The following is a 16,006-nucleotide window of genomic DNA, read 5'->3' as shown; positions in this document are numbered from 1 at the left end:
TTTTTACTGTAATTTACAGCTTACCAAAGTGGAACAGAAACATCATTGTCTAGCAGGTCATACAACATTAGCAGCCTAACCGCCAACAGCGATAGCCACCATAGTACTGAGCTTTCACTGCAGCTTCTACTGATGTTGATGCAAAGGGAAAAGTAGGAATTTTTGTATTAAATGGGATTGGATCATGAATGTTGAGATAGGGATGTGCACTACAACTAATTTAACTATTTGTCGTTTGAACATAATTTTGCAACCGTCCTGTTTAAAAGTAAGAATCCCCCAGAAAACAGACAAAAAAAGTGTGTGTTAACATGATCCACTTGAAATCTATAAATCCAACCGTCAAATCCCATAATTAATGCTGTATGCCACTAAATATGGGTCATAAATTTGTGGTGCATACAAGATCACAGCAGTGGTGAGTAGAAGTAAATGACATGATGGGGATTTGCTTGCTTCAGCAAGTATCTCCTATGCTAACAGCTCGTGCTGAATATGGTTACCCATTGCACGAGTGAAATGATTTCAGTATACGCCAGTTTGACATGTGACAGATTACCTAAAACGTTTCTGTTTTCTTTCTTCTAAGTAAAAATACCCCCACATTTTGCTCTTCTTTCAAGTATTTACTTCTGAGTCGACTGTAACTGACACGAAGAAAACTCATGTGAGGTAAAAAAAAAAAGATTTTATTTCTGCGAAAACTACACTTTTGAAAATTATATATTTTTTTATAATATTTTATTCTAATGTGCTATTTAAAAAATTTTTTATATAATATTAAAATTACAACCATTTAAACAACAAAATGTTGCAATTTTATCTACTACATTCAGTGCCGACTAGTAGCAGCTGTATTGTTTAATATACTAGTCTTGCAAATCTCTAGATGGTATTTTTTTTCCGCACAACCAGCTAAAGTGCAAAAGCTTTCTGTTTCTACTGTTTGGTCAAGAAAACCAAGATTAAAATTAACTACTGAACGCCACTTGTGCCAACTAATGAAGCAAACCTATCCTATGACTGAGCTCATACATCTATTAATTTCCGTTGGATATCTTTAGAAAAGGTGAAAGCAAATCCTGAAGTCATAAACGAAATGTTGCTATTGTGGTTAACCTTCACAAGTATGCTAAACAGAACTTTCATAAACAGGAACTAGATTAGAAACTACAACAGAAAAAAAATTGTGAGTGGTCAAAAGAGCAAGGACTCAAGTCACTTTACACCATATTTTGGTCACTCCTTTAATGCAAGTGAGAAAAAAAATCATTAATCCACCTGCTTAGTAAAAACAGCATGCTGCTCCTCAACAAACTGCATATATTTCAAAACTGCAGCTAAATATTAGCAAATGTAATGGTTAGTAAAAAACAATAATTACAGGACTACTTCAAATTCCAGGCCGCACATAACACACAGTTGGATGAGGTCATGTGTTACATACTGCAGTCCTTCAATGCCTGGAATGTGGAACAACTCGGCCGTGTCAAAAAACGACTATCAGCAAGAGAACCAGCCTCTCGACCCCTGTCTAATCTAACAGTCTTCTTTTATGGTTGATGCTCTTCTGCTTGACGTTAAACATCCATGTGGTCAGAATTCCACTGGCACGGCTGTTTTCCAAAAAATGTAGAATTTTCAATAAAAAAACTCGCAGATCTTTCTGGCTACGTAATATTATAATACTTTAGAAGTTAAAGAACCGCTTGTGCTTTGTTTTAGATAGAAGCATGGGGTGAGATCTTTGCTTGGCAGTCTGACAGAAATACAGCACCATTGCCGTTTTAGGCCAACAGTCTCCCAACGCACAGAGAACAGAAATGCTATTAAACCAACAGACTGCTTCAAATAAATAAGAGCCAATGGCACTACGCACCGGCTGTCCTCATGAGCCCTTCTATTTGGAAAGTGAGGGGAGAGAGCAGTACAACTCGTATCCAGACACCATTTTATACCCAGGAAGGCCAATAAGCATCACACTTATTCAAGGCCCTCTTTTTTCAACTTACATAACTTTATTCTAGCTTTTCCTAATCCTAAGAGAGTGTTTTGGTATCAGAAAATAAGTGTTAACCACAAACAGACCTATTGATGCAGTTAGGATCATGTTTAAAACTAAATGTTTTGGTCAGGTATTTTATCAATGCTAAACATTTATCAAACCCACTTGACAGGCCAAGTGGTTCTAGTGGACCACATGCTCTCTTCTTCTTGGGGTCATGAAACAGGCCATGAGAGGAACATCCATCACCTGTTGAGGAGCTCTCAGACCCCTGCTTTCGGTCTAACAGCCCTGAAACAGCTGCGACAATAATGAACTCAACTCAGCCTGTTTCGTGCTTTGACAACTGTCCAGGCCAAACTCACTGTGGACTGGACTGTAAGATTCAGCAGTGGTCACATACTCAATTCATGGCGCCTAGCATTAAATAATGGACAAGAAATTGTATGTATATACTAATACTAAATTAATATGGAAAAGTGTAGAGTGCTGAGCTACAGCTAGAAGAGGAGGTGGGTGGGGTGGCCTACATCTTAAGAAGATGGTGGATGGTGCCGGTCCTACATCATGTGGAGAGGGTTGATGATGCAGGGCTACCGTTAATGAAGAGGGTAGATGATAATGGGCTCAGCTGGAGGAGAAGGTGGCCAATGCTAGGTTACAGCTAGATGAAAGAGTAGATGATGCTGGGCTACAGCTGAAGGAGAGAGTGGGAAGTGCTACAGCTGGTGGAAGGGGTGTATGGTACTACTGGGATACATCTGGAAGAAACAGTGGAAGGAGCTTGGCCTAAGCTGTGCAACAGGGTGAATGGTGCTAAACTGCAGCTTGAGGAGAGGGTATATGATACTGGGCAACAGTTGAAGTAGAACATGGATAATGCTGGGCAACAACTGTTTGGGAAAAAGTGGAGAGCTTCAGCTGGGGTGTGGATGGTGCTGTTCTATAGTTGAAGGTGAGGGTTGATGTCTACAACTGGATGGGTGGTGCTGGTGTACAGCTGATGGAGAGGTCAAATGGTGCTGGGCTAAAACTGGAGGACAGGGTGGATGATGTTGAGCTTCGGCTGGAGGAGAGGGTGGATGATGCTGGTCTACTGTTGGAGGAGAGGATGGATGGTGCTGGGCTACAACTTGATGACAGGGTGGATGATGCTGAGCTTCAGCTGTAGCAGACAGTGGATGATGTTGGGCTTGGGCTGCAGTGGAGGGTGGGTGATGCTGAGCTTCAGCTGGATGGGAGGGTGAATAGTTCTGGTCTACTTTTGGAGGAAAGGGTGGATGGCTACATCTGGTGGAGAGGGTGGATTATGCTTGGCTACAGCTGGAGGAGAGGACGGATAGTGCTGGGCTACAAACTGAAGGACAGGGTGGATGATGTTGTGCTTCAGATGGAGGAGAGGACGGATAGTGCTGGGCTACGAACTGAAGGACAGGGTGGATGATGTTGCGCTTCAGATGGAGGAGAGAGTGGATGATGCTGGGCTTGGCTGCAGTAGAGGGTGTGTGATGCTGAGCTTCGCTGGATATAAGGGTGAATAGTGCTGGTCTACTGTTGGAGGAGAGGGTGGATGGTGCTGGGCTACAACTTGAGGACAGGGTGGATGATGCTGTGCTTCAGCTCTAGCAGACGGTGGATGAAGTTGGGCTTGGGCTGCAGTGGAGGGTGCTGAGCTACAGATGGATTGGAGGATAAATGGTGCTGGTGTACATCTAAAGGTGTAGGTGGACGATGCTGGTTTTCAGCTGGAGGTGAGGGTGGATGATGCTGAGCTACAGCTTGAGTAGAGTGTGTACACTGGTGGGCTACAACTCAAGGATAGGGTGGATGATGCTGATTTACAGCTGGAGGAAATGGTGGATTATGCTGGTCTTGTGCTGCGATAGAGGATGTAACTGTGCCTCAGCTGGGTGAGAGGGTGGTTGGTGTTGGACTACAACTGGGGGAGAAGAAGGTGTATGCATGCATACTAAGGGCACATGAGGAATGCGAGACGTGGGGGGGGGCTGACTCACTGACCAGGCTACCGGGGGAAGGAGCCATTAGCTCAGTGACTCAAAGAGCAGCTGGACTGTAACTTCATCAAAGGCCACTATAAGGGCACTGACCCTATGGCACGTGCCTGTGTGAAAAACATCAGGGCAGGAAGAGGCCAAAATGATTTAACATTGCTACACAGCAAAACACAGAATGAAAGAGAAAGTTAAGCAACTGCAATTGTCTGAGAGTGTGAAGTCAGATCAGCACTTCCATAATGTCTCTCCTGTGTGTGACTCTCCACACTTTCTGCTGCCTGCAATGAAGACTTGCATTGTTACCCACCCATCTTCAGAGAATGAATTTTTTTATTTATTTAACTTTTTATCCACTTTACAAGAGTAAAAACCAGTTCCTAAAGCAGATCCTAAAATCTTAAGCTTACACCTAAATACAAAGAGCAATCACAGATTCTGACACTCATAAACTACACTGACAAAATTATCTCAGATCCTATCGATTGTAAGTAGATGTCAGAAACATCAATAAGCAGATATCACAGCAGTTGTCATATCTGACTTATGGAAATGCTAGGCAGATATTCTTTCTCTGTGCAAACTAGGCTGGGCGATTTTACAGATTTTTTCGATTAATTCAAATTTAGGTTTTGGCACGATTTTAATTTTATTTAAATCCGGGAATCTAGATTGTACATAGAAGTTTGTTACAGTCAAAGTGAAACAGTGCAGACATTATCTGATTACACAGGAGGGTTATCCTGCATTTAAAATGAAACTGCAGCCGCCCAGGCAACAAGTATGCTACATTATTTTATTATTATTTTATGAGCTTTTGTTCTGTGTAAACTGTGGGAAAGTAATAGAAAGCGCCATTATTCCTTTTCATGCACGTTCCCACTCTTCCTTCCCGCTTTCAACTCTATTCTTCAAAAGCAACAAACAAATATACAAATGACTGAAACTATGACCTAAACATCGCGTGACAGTTGTACCTGCTGAATTATAGCTGGATATGAAACATGTCTGCGCTGACTGCATCTATTTCAGTGCAAATGATGCACTTTGTCGGCACAGAAAGCCCTCGTCTAAATGTAATCCAACGGTCCGAGCACATGATACAGTAAATTAGGGTTGTGCAGATAAATGATACTATCATGTATTGACGATTGTCAGACATATGGCCGATCATATGGCTTCGTGATGATAGTTGGCAATAGTTATTATTATTATTATTATTATTATTATACCACTGGTCTGTTGAATGCTGCATTCTGATTGGCTGAGAAATGTTCTATGGGTGTTGATTATTTTTCTGTAAACCGCACACCTAACTTGTCAAATGTCTTAAAAAAAGGCACCAGAGCAATGTTTGTGGTAACCGTGGTACAAGCAGAATAATTGACGCTGGTCCTTTGAATTATTTGAAAATAATGCACACCTGCGGTGTAACGGCACTCCGCGAATTACCACCTTAGTGTGCATTATTTTCTCATAACTCAATGGCCCATCGTCAATTATTCCTTACTTATCATCATCATAGTTTCACATTAACATGCGTATTGCATGCTTTTCCTCGCATGAGAGGGTTTGTGGGCTTCACTTTGCGCGAGATAGCTAACATGCGCAGATTCCTTCTCGCATGCCCCTGGACTTTATGTGTGCGTCTTGGACTCTGATGATAGGATGATCTCAAAATTGGTCACCCAAAACTACAGTAAATAGCCTATACAAAAACTAAATAGCCTATACAAAAATGTCCTCTTTGGCAAGGTGTACATCGTGACCAGAAATTTATGATTCGCATGATTCAAACTAATAATGACTTATTTGAACAGATTCATTTTAAAGAATGGTAAAAAGAAGTCAATCATAGCATACATTATCCAAATTTTTGACAAAATTATTAATGAAACATCTAATGAAATTCTAAACAAATCATAGGAAAATGTTATGAATAGTTAATAGAGAGATAATAGTTGAATTGTTTTTTTTGACATGTGATGTGGAGTTTATGACTGTATAATTAAATTACAATCAAATACATTATAAAAATGCCTAAACATAGGTTTTAGGTCTAGTTTTCACATTTAGGCTCCTGTTATATTTCTATGCCTAATTTCTGCATAGATATTTTAAAAAAGTGAATTCATTTTAAATTTATACCATGTTGATAACTATCCCTTGGAGTGCATTGGATTAGAACTTAAGTTTCTTTAACCAGATGTTCTTGCATCTTATAATAGAGATTTTGTTTTTTATAAAAAATTACTGCAGTATTGTTGCAGTTATGTTTTAAGTTTAAAAAAATAGAAAATTGAATCGTCAATCAGTCAAAACCCTAGCTTTATTTTTTGCCAAATCGCCCAGTCCTAGTGCAAACTGCTTCAATGCTCACAAAATCGCTAGTCCAACATCCCGGGGCATTTTTTCTTTCTTTATTTAGTAACTTAATTATGTGAGAACGAAAATATATTTTAGTGATTTCCATGAAGAGAATACGATGTTAGAAGCTTTTGATTGTTGTAAAAACAGACAGCTATGTGCTAAACTGATCTAAATTGAATGAAATGCTTATTTATTTTACATTTCGTTTTACCATAGCAATTTCTCTTTCTTCATTTAGTAACTTAAATATGTGAGAATGAAAATATATTTTAGTGATTTCCGTCTATATGAAGAAATGATGTTAGAAGCTGTTGATTGTTGTACATTTTAATAATGGAGAAGCGTCTAAACTGCTGTGGTAGATCCGTTAACCTAAAGTGAATTAAATGTTTATTTCTTTTCAATAAATATCTCTTTTAAGTCTTCTATATTGTGTTGAAGTCACTTTATTGTGTTGATAAAATGTTATCTAAATACAATGTGTGATGTGTTGAGGTATTTTTTAATTAAAAAAAACCTGTGTTATAATACATTCATATAATATTTCAGTAATAGAATAACTGAATTATTCTAACGTTAAACTAACCTAAAAATAACGTTCTATTCTCTTAAAGACAACTTTCCAGGATAACCAAAAATAAACCTTGGAAAATAACGTTCTGGAAACCAAAAACTAATGTTTCGGGGATGGGCAGGAATATTTGGCTTACATGGAAATCCAGGATTTATTAATATTCTACATTAAACAATGTATTTTTTTATTCTGGCTGCTTATACTCATTTTGAGCTACCAAAAACTGAAGAGTACCAGGGATTTTCAAATTTTGCGAAACCTGTGCTTGATGTATAAACATTAGATTATTCCCCTTTACAATTACACAAAGCACTAACCCTTAGGATTCCATGATAAGTTATGAGATTGTTTTGTAACATGGTATTTTATGTTTGTTACATAATGGAAAGTGTGTCTTGTCTTGTACACAATTACAAAAGGTGTGATGTAATTTTCTTAGCATAGTTTACAGCAGAAAAGGTGCGAGCAAAGATTTGATAGATAGATTCTCATCCAGCAGTTAGCGCAAGTAAACAGGATACCTCAGAAGAAAACGAGCCACATAAAAGCCACAGAAGTTAACGAAAGAGGCAGTACGCGAGCGAGAGACGTGTGTGGGCGACACTCAACAAACATCAGACAACACAGACACACACAGCCTACATACCCTCCCCCTCCTGTGAAGACGCCCTCTTCCCCTCTCCTTTAAACATACATGCATGCATGCATACTCAAAACACATGTAACCAAAACTCACCACTTCTCCAAACTGTTACTCAAACCAGTGCAGTGCTGCTTCAATACCAGAGAAAATGTGACTCGTTTAAAACATCGAAGAGGAGTATTATTAGCTGATACGGGTGTGCGCGTAACCTAGAATAGATGCCTAAGTAAATGAGGTACACGGCATGCTCCATTTCTGATGATGAGGCGTAACCTCCTGAGACACTGAGATGAATTGGCCTGTCAGGGTCTTTTATTAAAGAACTGGATAAGTCAGCACAGCGGTGGATAAGCTGGGAAGTAGCACAACCCTCAGCATCTGCCTAATGCCTTGGCTTGCATCAATACACTACTTTATGGATACCATATACAGTAGCAGGATCACATTGATGCGTGTGGGTTAAGATCCTCTTTTTCGCTTCTAATTAAGCAAAAGTCCCCATGTATCGGTTCCTGGCTCTGATCTGATCTAGATACTGTCGCTTAGTACATGGTATGCGTTACCAGGCCCATTGGAATGCAGTAATGTTGGGGTAACTCTTGTGTGACCCTAGGCTCTTTGAGCTAATAAGTTTATTTTGACCTGAGCCGTTTGTTTCTCGATTCCAGAAAAGTAATCTACAACAGCAGTGGTGATATAAATGACAGCATGAGGTCATTGTTTTTTACGTGTAACCACAAGTTCCAATTTTAACAACACATCCTATATTTGGAAAAAACAAACATACATGTGATGTCTTTGGTATATATAACATCACAGCCATGCTAGATATTTGCTCAGTGTGAGCATCTTTTTGCAATTAAGCAGAAAGTTTTTAATTAAAAGCAAAAAGCACATATTTTGTAAACAAGGGAAACTTGGCAACGGAGGTGTGTGAATTAATTCCATGAATAATTTGATTTAATATTATTATTGTGAGTAAAATGAAATAGCTATGCTAAGTCAGATTTGATTGTTTAAAACACTAAGCGGAAGTTTCGGTTAATCCAGGACAAAGACTTAGTTATATTAGGACATTTAAGCAGTTTTTATAAAACATTGGTGTGCATCTTGAGAAAAAAACAATGGCACTGATAAATGTTAAGATATGTCAGTACAATGTCATTTAAATTAAGGCATCTCAAACATGCATTTTAGTCTCGTACTAGGATAAGCCTGGGAACCTGCCCATTGACTTACACTGAGATTTCAAGGATAAGTCTATTTAAAAAAAATATCCAGTTAATTTACTCACCACCATTTCATCCAAAATGTTGATGTCTTTCTTTGTTCAGTCGAGAAGAAATTATGTTTTTTGAGGAAACATTTTTCTCATTTTAATGGACTTTAATGGGCCCCAACACTTAACAAAGAACTCAACACTTAACAGTTTTTTAACGGAGTTTCAAAGGACTCTAAACGATCCCAAACGAGGCATAAGGGTCTTATCTAGCAAAAAGATTGTCATTTTTGACAAGAAAAATAAAAATATGCACTTTTAAGCCACAACTTCTCGTCTATCTCTGGTCCTATGATGCGCCAGCGCAACCTTACACAATACGTCATCACGTCAAGAGGTCACAGAAGACGAATGCGAAACTATGCCCCAGTGTTTACAAGTGTGGAGAAAGAGGACCGTTTCGACGTTGTTGAATGTCGAATGATACTAATTAATGTCTTTGTGTCAGTTTATTGTTTTAAATGGTCCGCAAATGTGCGTTTCATATATGTAACACGTGACCTTTCTACGTCACTACGCAATTACGCGAGGTCACACTGGCGCTTTACAGGACCGGAGATAGAACAAGAAGTTGTGGTTTAAAGGCGGGGTGCACAATGTTTGAAAGCCAGTGTTGATATTTGAAATCACCTAAACAAACACGCCCCTAACCCAATAGAATCTGGACCTTATTTTGATAAACCCGCCGCACACATACGCAACCCAGGCAACGATGTCGGTTAGTAGACACGCACCTTACTGCTGATTGGCTACAAGTGTGTTTTGGTAGTCAACCCGACTCCCTTTTCCAAAGCGTTTTTCAGAAATTGTGCACTCCGCCTTTAAAAGTGTATTTTTTTTATTTTTCTTGTCAAAAATGACAATCGTTTTGCTAGATAAGACCCTTATCCCTCGTTTGGGATCAGTTAGAGTCCTTTGAAAGTCCGTTGAAAAAAACTGTTAAGTGTTGAGTTAAGTGTTAAATGTTGGGTTCCATTGTCCAAGTCCATTAAAATGAAAAAAATCCTGGAATGTTTTCCTCAAAAAACATAATTTCTTCTCGACTGAACAAGGAAAGACATCAACATTTTGGATGACATGGTGGTGAGTTAATTATCTGGATTTTTTTAAGAAAATTGACTAATCCTTTCAGTCTTGCCCTGCTTAAAGAGTAACTAAACCCTAAACCAACTTTTTTTAGTTAATGATCTGTAAGAATGATGCTTTATTAGTGCTGTTCATTGATTTTAGTAAGTTTTTTGACATTTGGATATAAAGTGTTTCACTACTACAATATATGGTGTAAAAACGTCTGAGTGCTGCCCTCTTCAGGTTGAACGGTGGCTACTACAGTTGAATTTTCCTATTGGATTTTGGGTCCAAGAAATAACTCGTGACGTAAGCAGGTTCAAGCTCACCACGCCCTTGTTACGATCTCACCACACACTTAGTTCGTCCCCTCTATCTCCGTTGGGATCTGCCCACTTTTCTTGCATTTTTCAAATATTGCAGTGGGTGGAGTCACGCTCTGACCAGGGGTTTAGTTACGCTTTAAGCTGAAGCTTCTAGACATTTTAACCTTTACAGTTGTCCTGACAATCAGCTCACATCCTGAAACCTATATATTTATCTTAATGTGTCCTATTATATTAATACTAAAATATGATAAGTTTAATTTGGAGCTGTGGCACAGTGGACATATATGTGCTCCTGGTGATTGTGTGGATCAAGCTGGAGTCCAGCATTTAACAAGGCTTGATCCCAGTCCCTCTTTCTTTTCCACCCAAAAATCCTGTTGCTCCTGTATCTAGGCATGGGCGGTAATACGGTAATATGGTATACCGCGGTATTTAAAAATAGCAAAGGTCTCAGTTTCAATACCGATAAATATAATTTATTTAATGCCTAAAAATGCATATGCGTGGTTGTCATCACGTGACAGCGTGGAGGAGAAAGTGAAAGGGAGGAAAGATGGCACACAAAGAGAACACAACTTCTGCAGTTTGGCAGTATTTCGTTTGAACCGAACAAGAAGGGAGAGGCGGTAAATACGGACAAGGCAATTTGCAAATTGTGCAACAAAAAGGTGACCGTGAATGGGTCTATTTGCAATTTTTAAAAGCTGCTCTTTGTTATTAAAAGTTGTTCGGGCAGTGTGGTTTCATTTAATTGATTTGTGTGTGCGTCTCTGTGCGAAAACTGTTCTGGATGTTTATGTTAATTTAATTCTGTTTCACTGTTGTTTTGTACTTTTTATAAACTGCTATTTGTTGCATGTAATTTTGTAATTGTTTCAGTAGAAGTGTTTGGTATTCAGTTTCTGAAGGGTTTAGGCACAAGCCAACAGTTTGGTGATGCTGTCTGAGCCTTACGTCATAATTGTATAATTACTCAAGGTAATAGTGTAAACCGAGGTAAAATAAGGGAGGAGGTTTGACGGTATCAAAATTTGGATACCGCCCAAGCATACCTGTATCTATTAAATAAAAAAAGCAAACACTCAAAAAATATAGCAAGTGTTTAAGTGGGTGCTTAAATAGCCAAGGGCTTTAAAAACATAATACCAAGGTTTATTAGAAAGTAATTGTAATGTGAAATTGGAGGTCCTCCCAAAGAGGGAGGATTCATGTTTATGAACACGCAGAGAAGTTACACATTCATTCACAGAGCACTTTGGTCCCAGAAAATTTCCGTAACAGAAACGGAAAGCATTCTGTGAGAACAAATGGCAGAAACAATGCTGTAAGGGGTGTGAAATAGTAAGGACACAATTGCCGTAGTGAGGACAACATTTTCACACCATTTCATCTCTAAAATCTACCAAGTGCATGACTTTAAATACGTCAGAAGTCTTTACGGGATCTTTACGGCATGCACGCACAAATTCTGGAAAATCTTTGGCAGTGTGAAGGAACCAAAATCAAAGATCTCGGACAAATCCCAGACGCATTATCGGAGTATTTTCCGTAATGTCTGTGTGAAAAAAATGGCTACAAAGTTTGGAAAAGAGTAGCATGTTTATCAGTTCACTCTGGCCAGCAGTGTGAGAAATCAGCAGGTGAACTCGCAAGAAGAAATAAACACTATCACTTCACCTGCTTCAGTAAAACCGTCTGACATACAGTCACTCAGAAACTCAGTACTTTACACTTTAATTCACAAAAGAAGATTCTGTGTTGGTGCAGCTGATAAAATACTTTTAGAAACATATTGTTTCCTCTGAGAATGCAATCTATTTCAAACTGCTTTTATAATTATTATTAAATGAGAGGCTGCAGGATATATTTATACTTTTTAAACCAAGCCGCAGGACAATTTCAAATAAAGTTGTGAAAGCAAAATGAAAGTGTCAGAACGTTTCCTCCAAACCAGCACGTGCAGACATGGACACACAGAAGCCAGCATCATAACACCACAGCTTTGTTGTTACTAAATTACGCTCATAGCAGCCTTTCACCTAAATGACCTTACATATTAGTAATCAAAACAATCTACCACGAGTTCCTGAGTGGAGATTAAAGTTATTAGTATATCCGATGTACAAGAGGCCTTGCATAAACCTAAATCACTTTATGTAACCACGGTGATCTGATCATGGTCCAGTCGCAAAGAAACTGTGCTGCAGGGAGTCCGATCCCCCAGAAATGAGAGAGCCAGTGATAAGAGCTAATATTAGCTAACATGTGATCGTGCCCTCAACCACACCATGCTACCCTTAGTGTACACTCAGGGACCGCCTGAAAAGATAAAAAGGTCAGTGAGGCCTGCAACGATTTCAGTTTCACACTTTGCATTAATGAGGAAGAGCTGTTATAAGAAGTTCATTAGCATTGAACCTTACAAGTTTTCTGTGAATTGTTTTTTAACACCATCTATAACACAATCAAAATATAAAAAAACTTAATTAAAATTAAAAAGTAGCACATGTGCTTGACCAATTGATATATAAATATGTTTAAGTGACTCTTTAAGTGAAGTATCATAATCTAATGAAGAGAGCATCATATTATTTGACCAGGCCTTATTGAGTCAGTATTAAAGATATCTTCACAGAATGTTGTTTACATTACATAGCATGATTTTATATAAAACAGACATTAGCTTTAGTTTTCACAGGCAGGGTCTCTTATAAGAAGCGATTTAATTCAACATATATAATTCAAAGGCCATGCTTAATGCTACTCCGTCCTTCGGCATGAATTGCATCACAATGACGTCAACGTAATCCATTCTGGTCTGAGTCACATGGCTGGCTGGCACTGCTCATGGTCCATGTCATGACTCTAGTTTGAGATCAACCAGTCTCTTTTTGTAGTAAAGTCATTGTGGTGCCATGCGGCCTGTGTGAGTTCTCCGATATTTGCACAATAACATATCCTCAACCGAATCGATTACGTACCTGACGGCATTACTAATGAAGAATGTCAAGCTTGTTCCTAGCATGCTGCTGTGCGTCAAGAGTGATCACATAGTTTCCCATACATATCCAGGAGGTGCTTGGAGATTGGGAAGGAGCGGAGGGGCTTCCTCTTTCAGAGCCCGGATTCCGGCTTCTCTATGGTCATTAACCCAACATGACTCAGATAAAACCTCCCTAAGTAGCACGCATCTGAATGGGGAAGCCTAGAGTCTGAAAACAGCTGGGCTGCTTTCTCACTGGCAAAGATTTCTAGAAACACTCAAACAGGAAGGGTCTTTCTATGGACTTCTTTGGATCACTCTTGTTTTTACAAATTTAGCACCATTACTAATCAAATCTTCATCGCAATTGTATAATAAAGCTTGGTTTATAAATTATAACAGTATGCAGTGCACACAAAAACATTATGTCATTATGCGTTTGGTTCGTGTAAAATTGCAGTCAAATTTTCTTCCATTCTTTTCTATTTAAAACGCCCATTTGCTAGTTTTAGATTGTGAAGTCAACACATGTTGATTATTAAGCTCAGGGGTGGCAATGTTAACAGCAGTTAAGCATTAGTAAAGATCACAAGGGCATGTGGTGGTCAACCATATTACTCAAAAACATTTCAGTAGAGGAGGAAATTCTGGTTAAAAAAAAAAACACTTGCCATTTGATACGAAACGAGAACAGCAAAAATAAACAGTACTACTTCTTTTCATAAAAAATGAAAAGGTCTATTTTTTAAAGCTTAGCAATTAACCTGAGTCCAAATATGAATTGTATATTGTTGTTTAAAGAAAATAAAATGTACTAAAGGTTTTAATGTATACAAATTAGACTTTTAAATCAAGTACTTCACAAAAACTAAAAAGTGATGTATATTTCACAATAAATAGTGTACATTTATTATTCATTCAGCCCAACATCCATGACTTCGATCATTGGCTTTCTATGCTAATATAGAAAAGTTAGGCATGAATGTATAACAAAAAAGGTAATGAAAATGTGATATCTTATTAAATCATCACAAACAAATCAAACCACACAGGCAGATAACAACATTTCCTCAAATTACATCCAAAGCCATGTTATTATCTGACACAATGTCACACTATAATTTGTTTTGATGTAGTTATAAATGCCTTTCTGAATGAGATGACAATATAAGACAGATTAAGGCCTGAGCTGCCAAGCTGGACAGCATTTTGGGCATCAAATGAGGGCAACTGAACCTTGCTTACGTCAATCTTTCAAAAGGACAAACGTAAATAAAAAACATGACAGAATGTGTTTAAGTACTGACTATGAAACGATGTTTGACTGTGTTTTTGTTGCATTATATAACAATAACTGTTAAAAGAATAAATGTTACAGTAACTAGAAAACTAAAGGGGTATTATGGTTTTAACAAAATGGCAGAGAGCTTTTTACACTTTTCACAGAGGTGACTGTTGTACCAACTTAAGTAACTATGGTATTTCGGGGGAGAGAATTTGGGGTTACCATGGTTTTTTATGTAGCTCAGTCGCCTACATAAAAGAAAAGTGAAAAAACTTCAACATTGTTGCCTAACTTTGTTCTCGTATGTGTAACTATATTTCCTGAACTTTCCAAATAAAGTCCAGACAAACAGAATTCAGTCTAAAGGTATTTCAGTCGTGATTTTGTTCAATATGCAACAGTTCGCGAAACTGATTCAGTGCATGAACTATCCAACACTTGCGCTGAGTTGTAACTCTTCCTAAACAACTTAAAGAAATAACTTTACGATACATGTATGATTTTTTTTCCACACACACGGAGAATTGTTATAAACGACGCAGGCCTTGCTCAGATTCCTGAACCCCCTTTTTCGCTTAGGGGTCCCCATTTCTGTGTGCAAGATCCACCCATATCTCTTAAAGACCATTACGTCTCTTTAACGGGCCGAAAACAACATTCCGCCATCTATCCGCTTACCTGGATAAACTGGATGGTCAAGGCTGATTTTCCGACGCCACCACCTCCGACGACCACCAGGCGATATTTCTCCTGCACTGAGCCGTCCTTCCAGCCAGCCATCGGGGACACACTGCTGCTCTCTCTCCGCTGTCTAAACACACGCTCGCCGAGCCACTTTACTCCGTGACAGGCCTTCAGGTGGAGAAATGCAGCGGGAAAATGCGAAGCGGTGATTGATCGAGGTGTGAACTCAACGGTAATTCCTGCGTGATGAGAAAAGTACGATCACGGGCAGTGGGAAATGCATTCAGAGTCCATACGCCCTCGTCTGAATCGCTGGCAGGCAGTGAATGTGGATGTGTGCTTGTCTGTGATGAGGGGAATCAGTTCAGTATGTACACACATCTGACGCCAGGGGGCGCTGCTTGTACAGCTCGTGTGTGGTGGATATATATTTGAATACTTTATTGACGTACGTCAAGGGTGTAACCAAATATCCTAAATGGGCTTTGTCAACGTTTAGAAATCGTCACATTTGCATTGTAATTAAAAAGTAACAATTACATGTGTTTGTTTAGCAAACGCTTTTACACAGCAATCTAAAACAAATATAAATAATTCGCCGCCTAAATTGGTATGGTAGCACTAAGAGTTTGTAGTAATGGGAAACCATTACTACATCCCACTATGGAAATCTAGGAAGAGGGCAAACCCACAGAATATCACCTGCGCATGTATGATTTTATTATGTAATAATTAAGCCCTTTTTAATATCTTTGGCCGAAATTGATTTTTTCA

At 38.7% G+C, this 16,006-nt stretch overlaps 1 protein-coding gene across 1 annotated transcript in view; it reads right to left on the bottom strand.

The window, feature by feature from the left end:
- The window catches only part of rras2 (RAS related 2), a 43,240-nt gene extending 27,511 nt beyond the window's left edge, over positions 1-15,729 (bottom strand). Inside the window, exon 1 of the mRNA XM_065267710.2 lies at positions 15,227-15,729. Within this exon, the coding sequence (XP_065123782.1) occupies positions 15,227-15,328 (102 nt within the window). The 5' untranslated portion in view covers positions 15,329-15,729. The remainder of the gene's footprint in view (positions 1-15,226) is intronic.
- Positions 15,730-16,006: the final 277 nt, after the last annotated feature.

This window comes from Paramisgurnus dabryanus, chromosome 2, assembly GCF_030506205.2.
Source record: "Paramisgurnus dabryanus chromosome 2, PD_genome_1.1, whole genome shotgun sequence".
Classification (NCBI taxonomy): Eukaryota; Metazoa; Chordata; class Actinopteri; order Cypriniformes; family Cobitidae; genus Paramisgurnus; species Paramisgurnus dabryanus.
The sequence above is the reverse complement of the archived record's forward strand: the minus strand, read 5'-3'. Positions and strand labels throughout refer to the sequence as shown.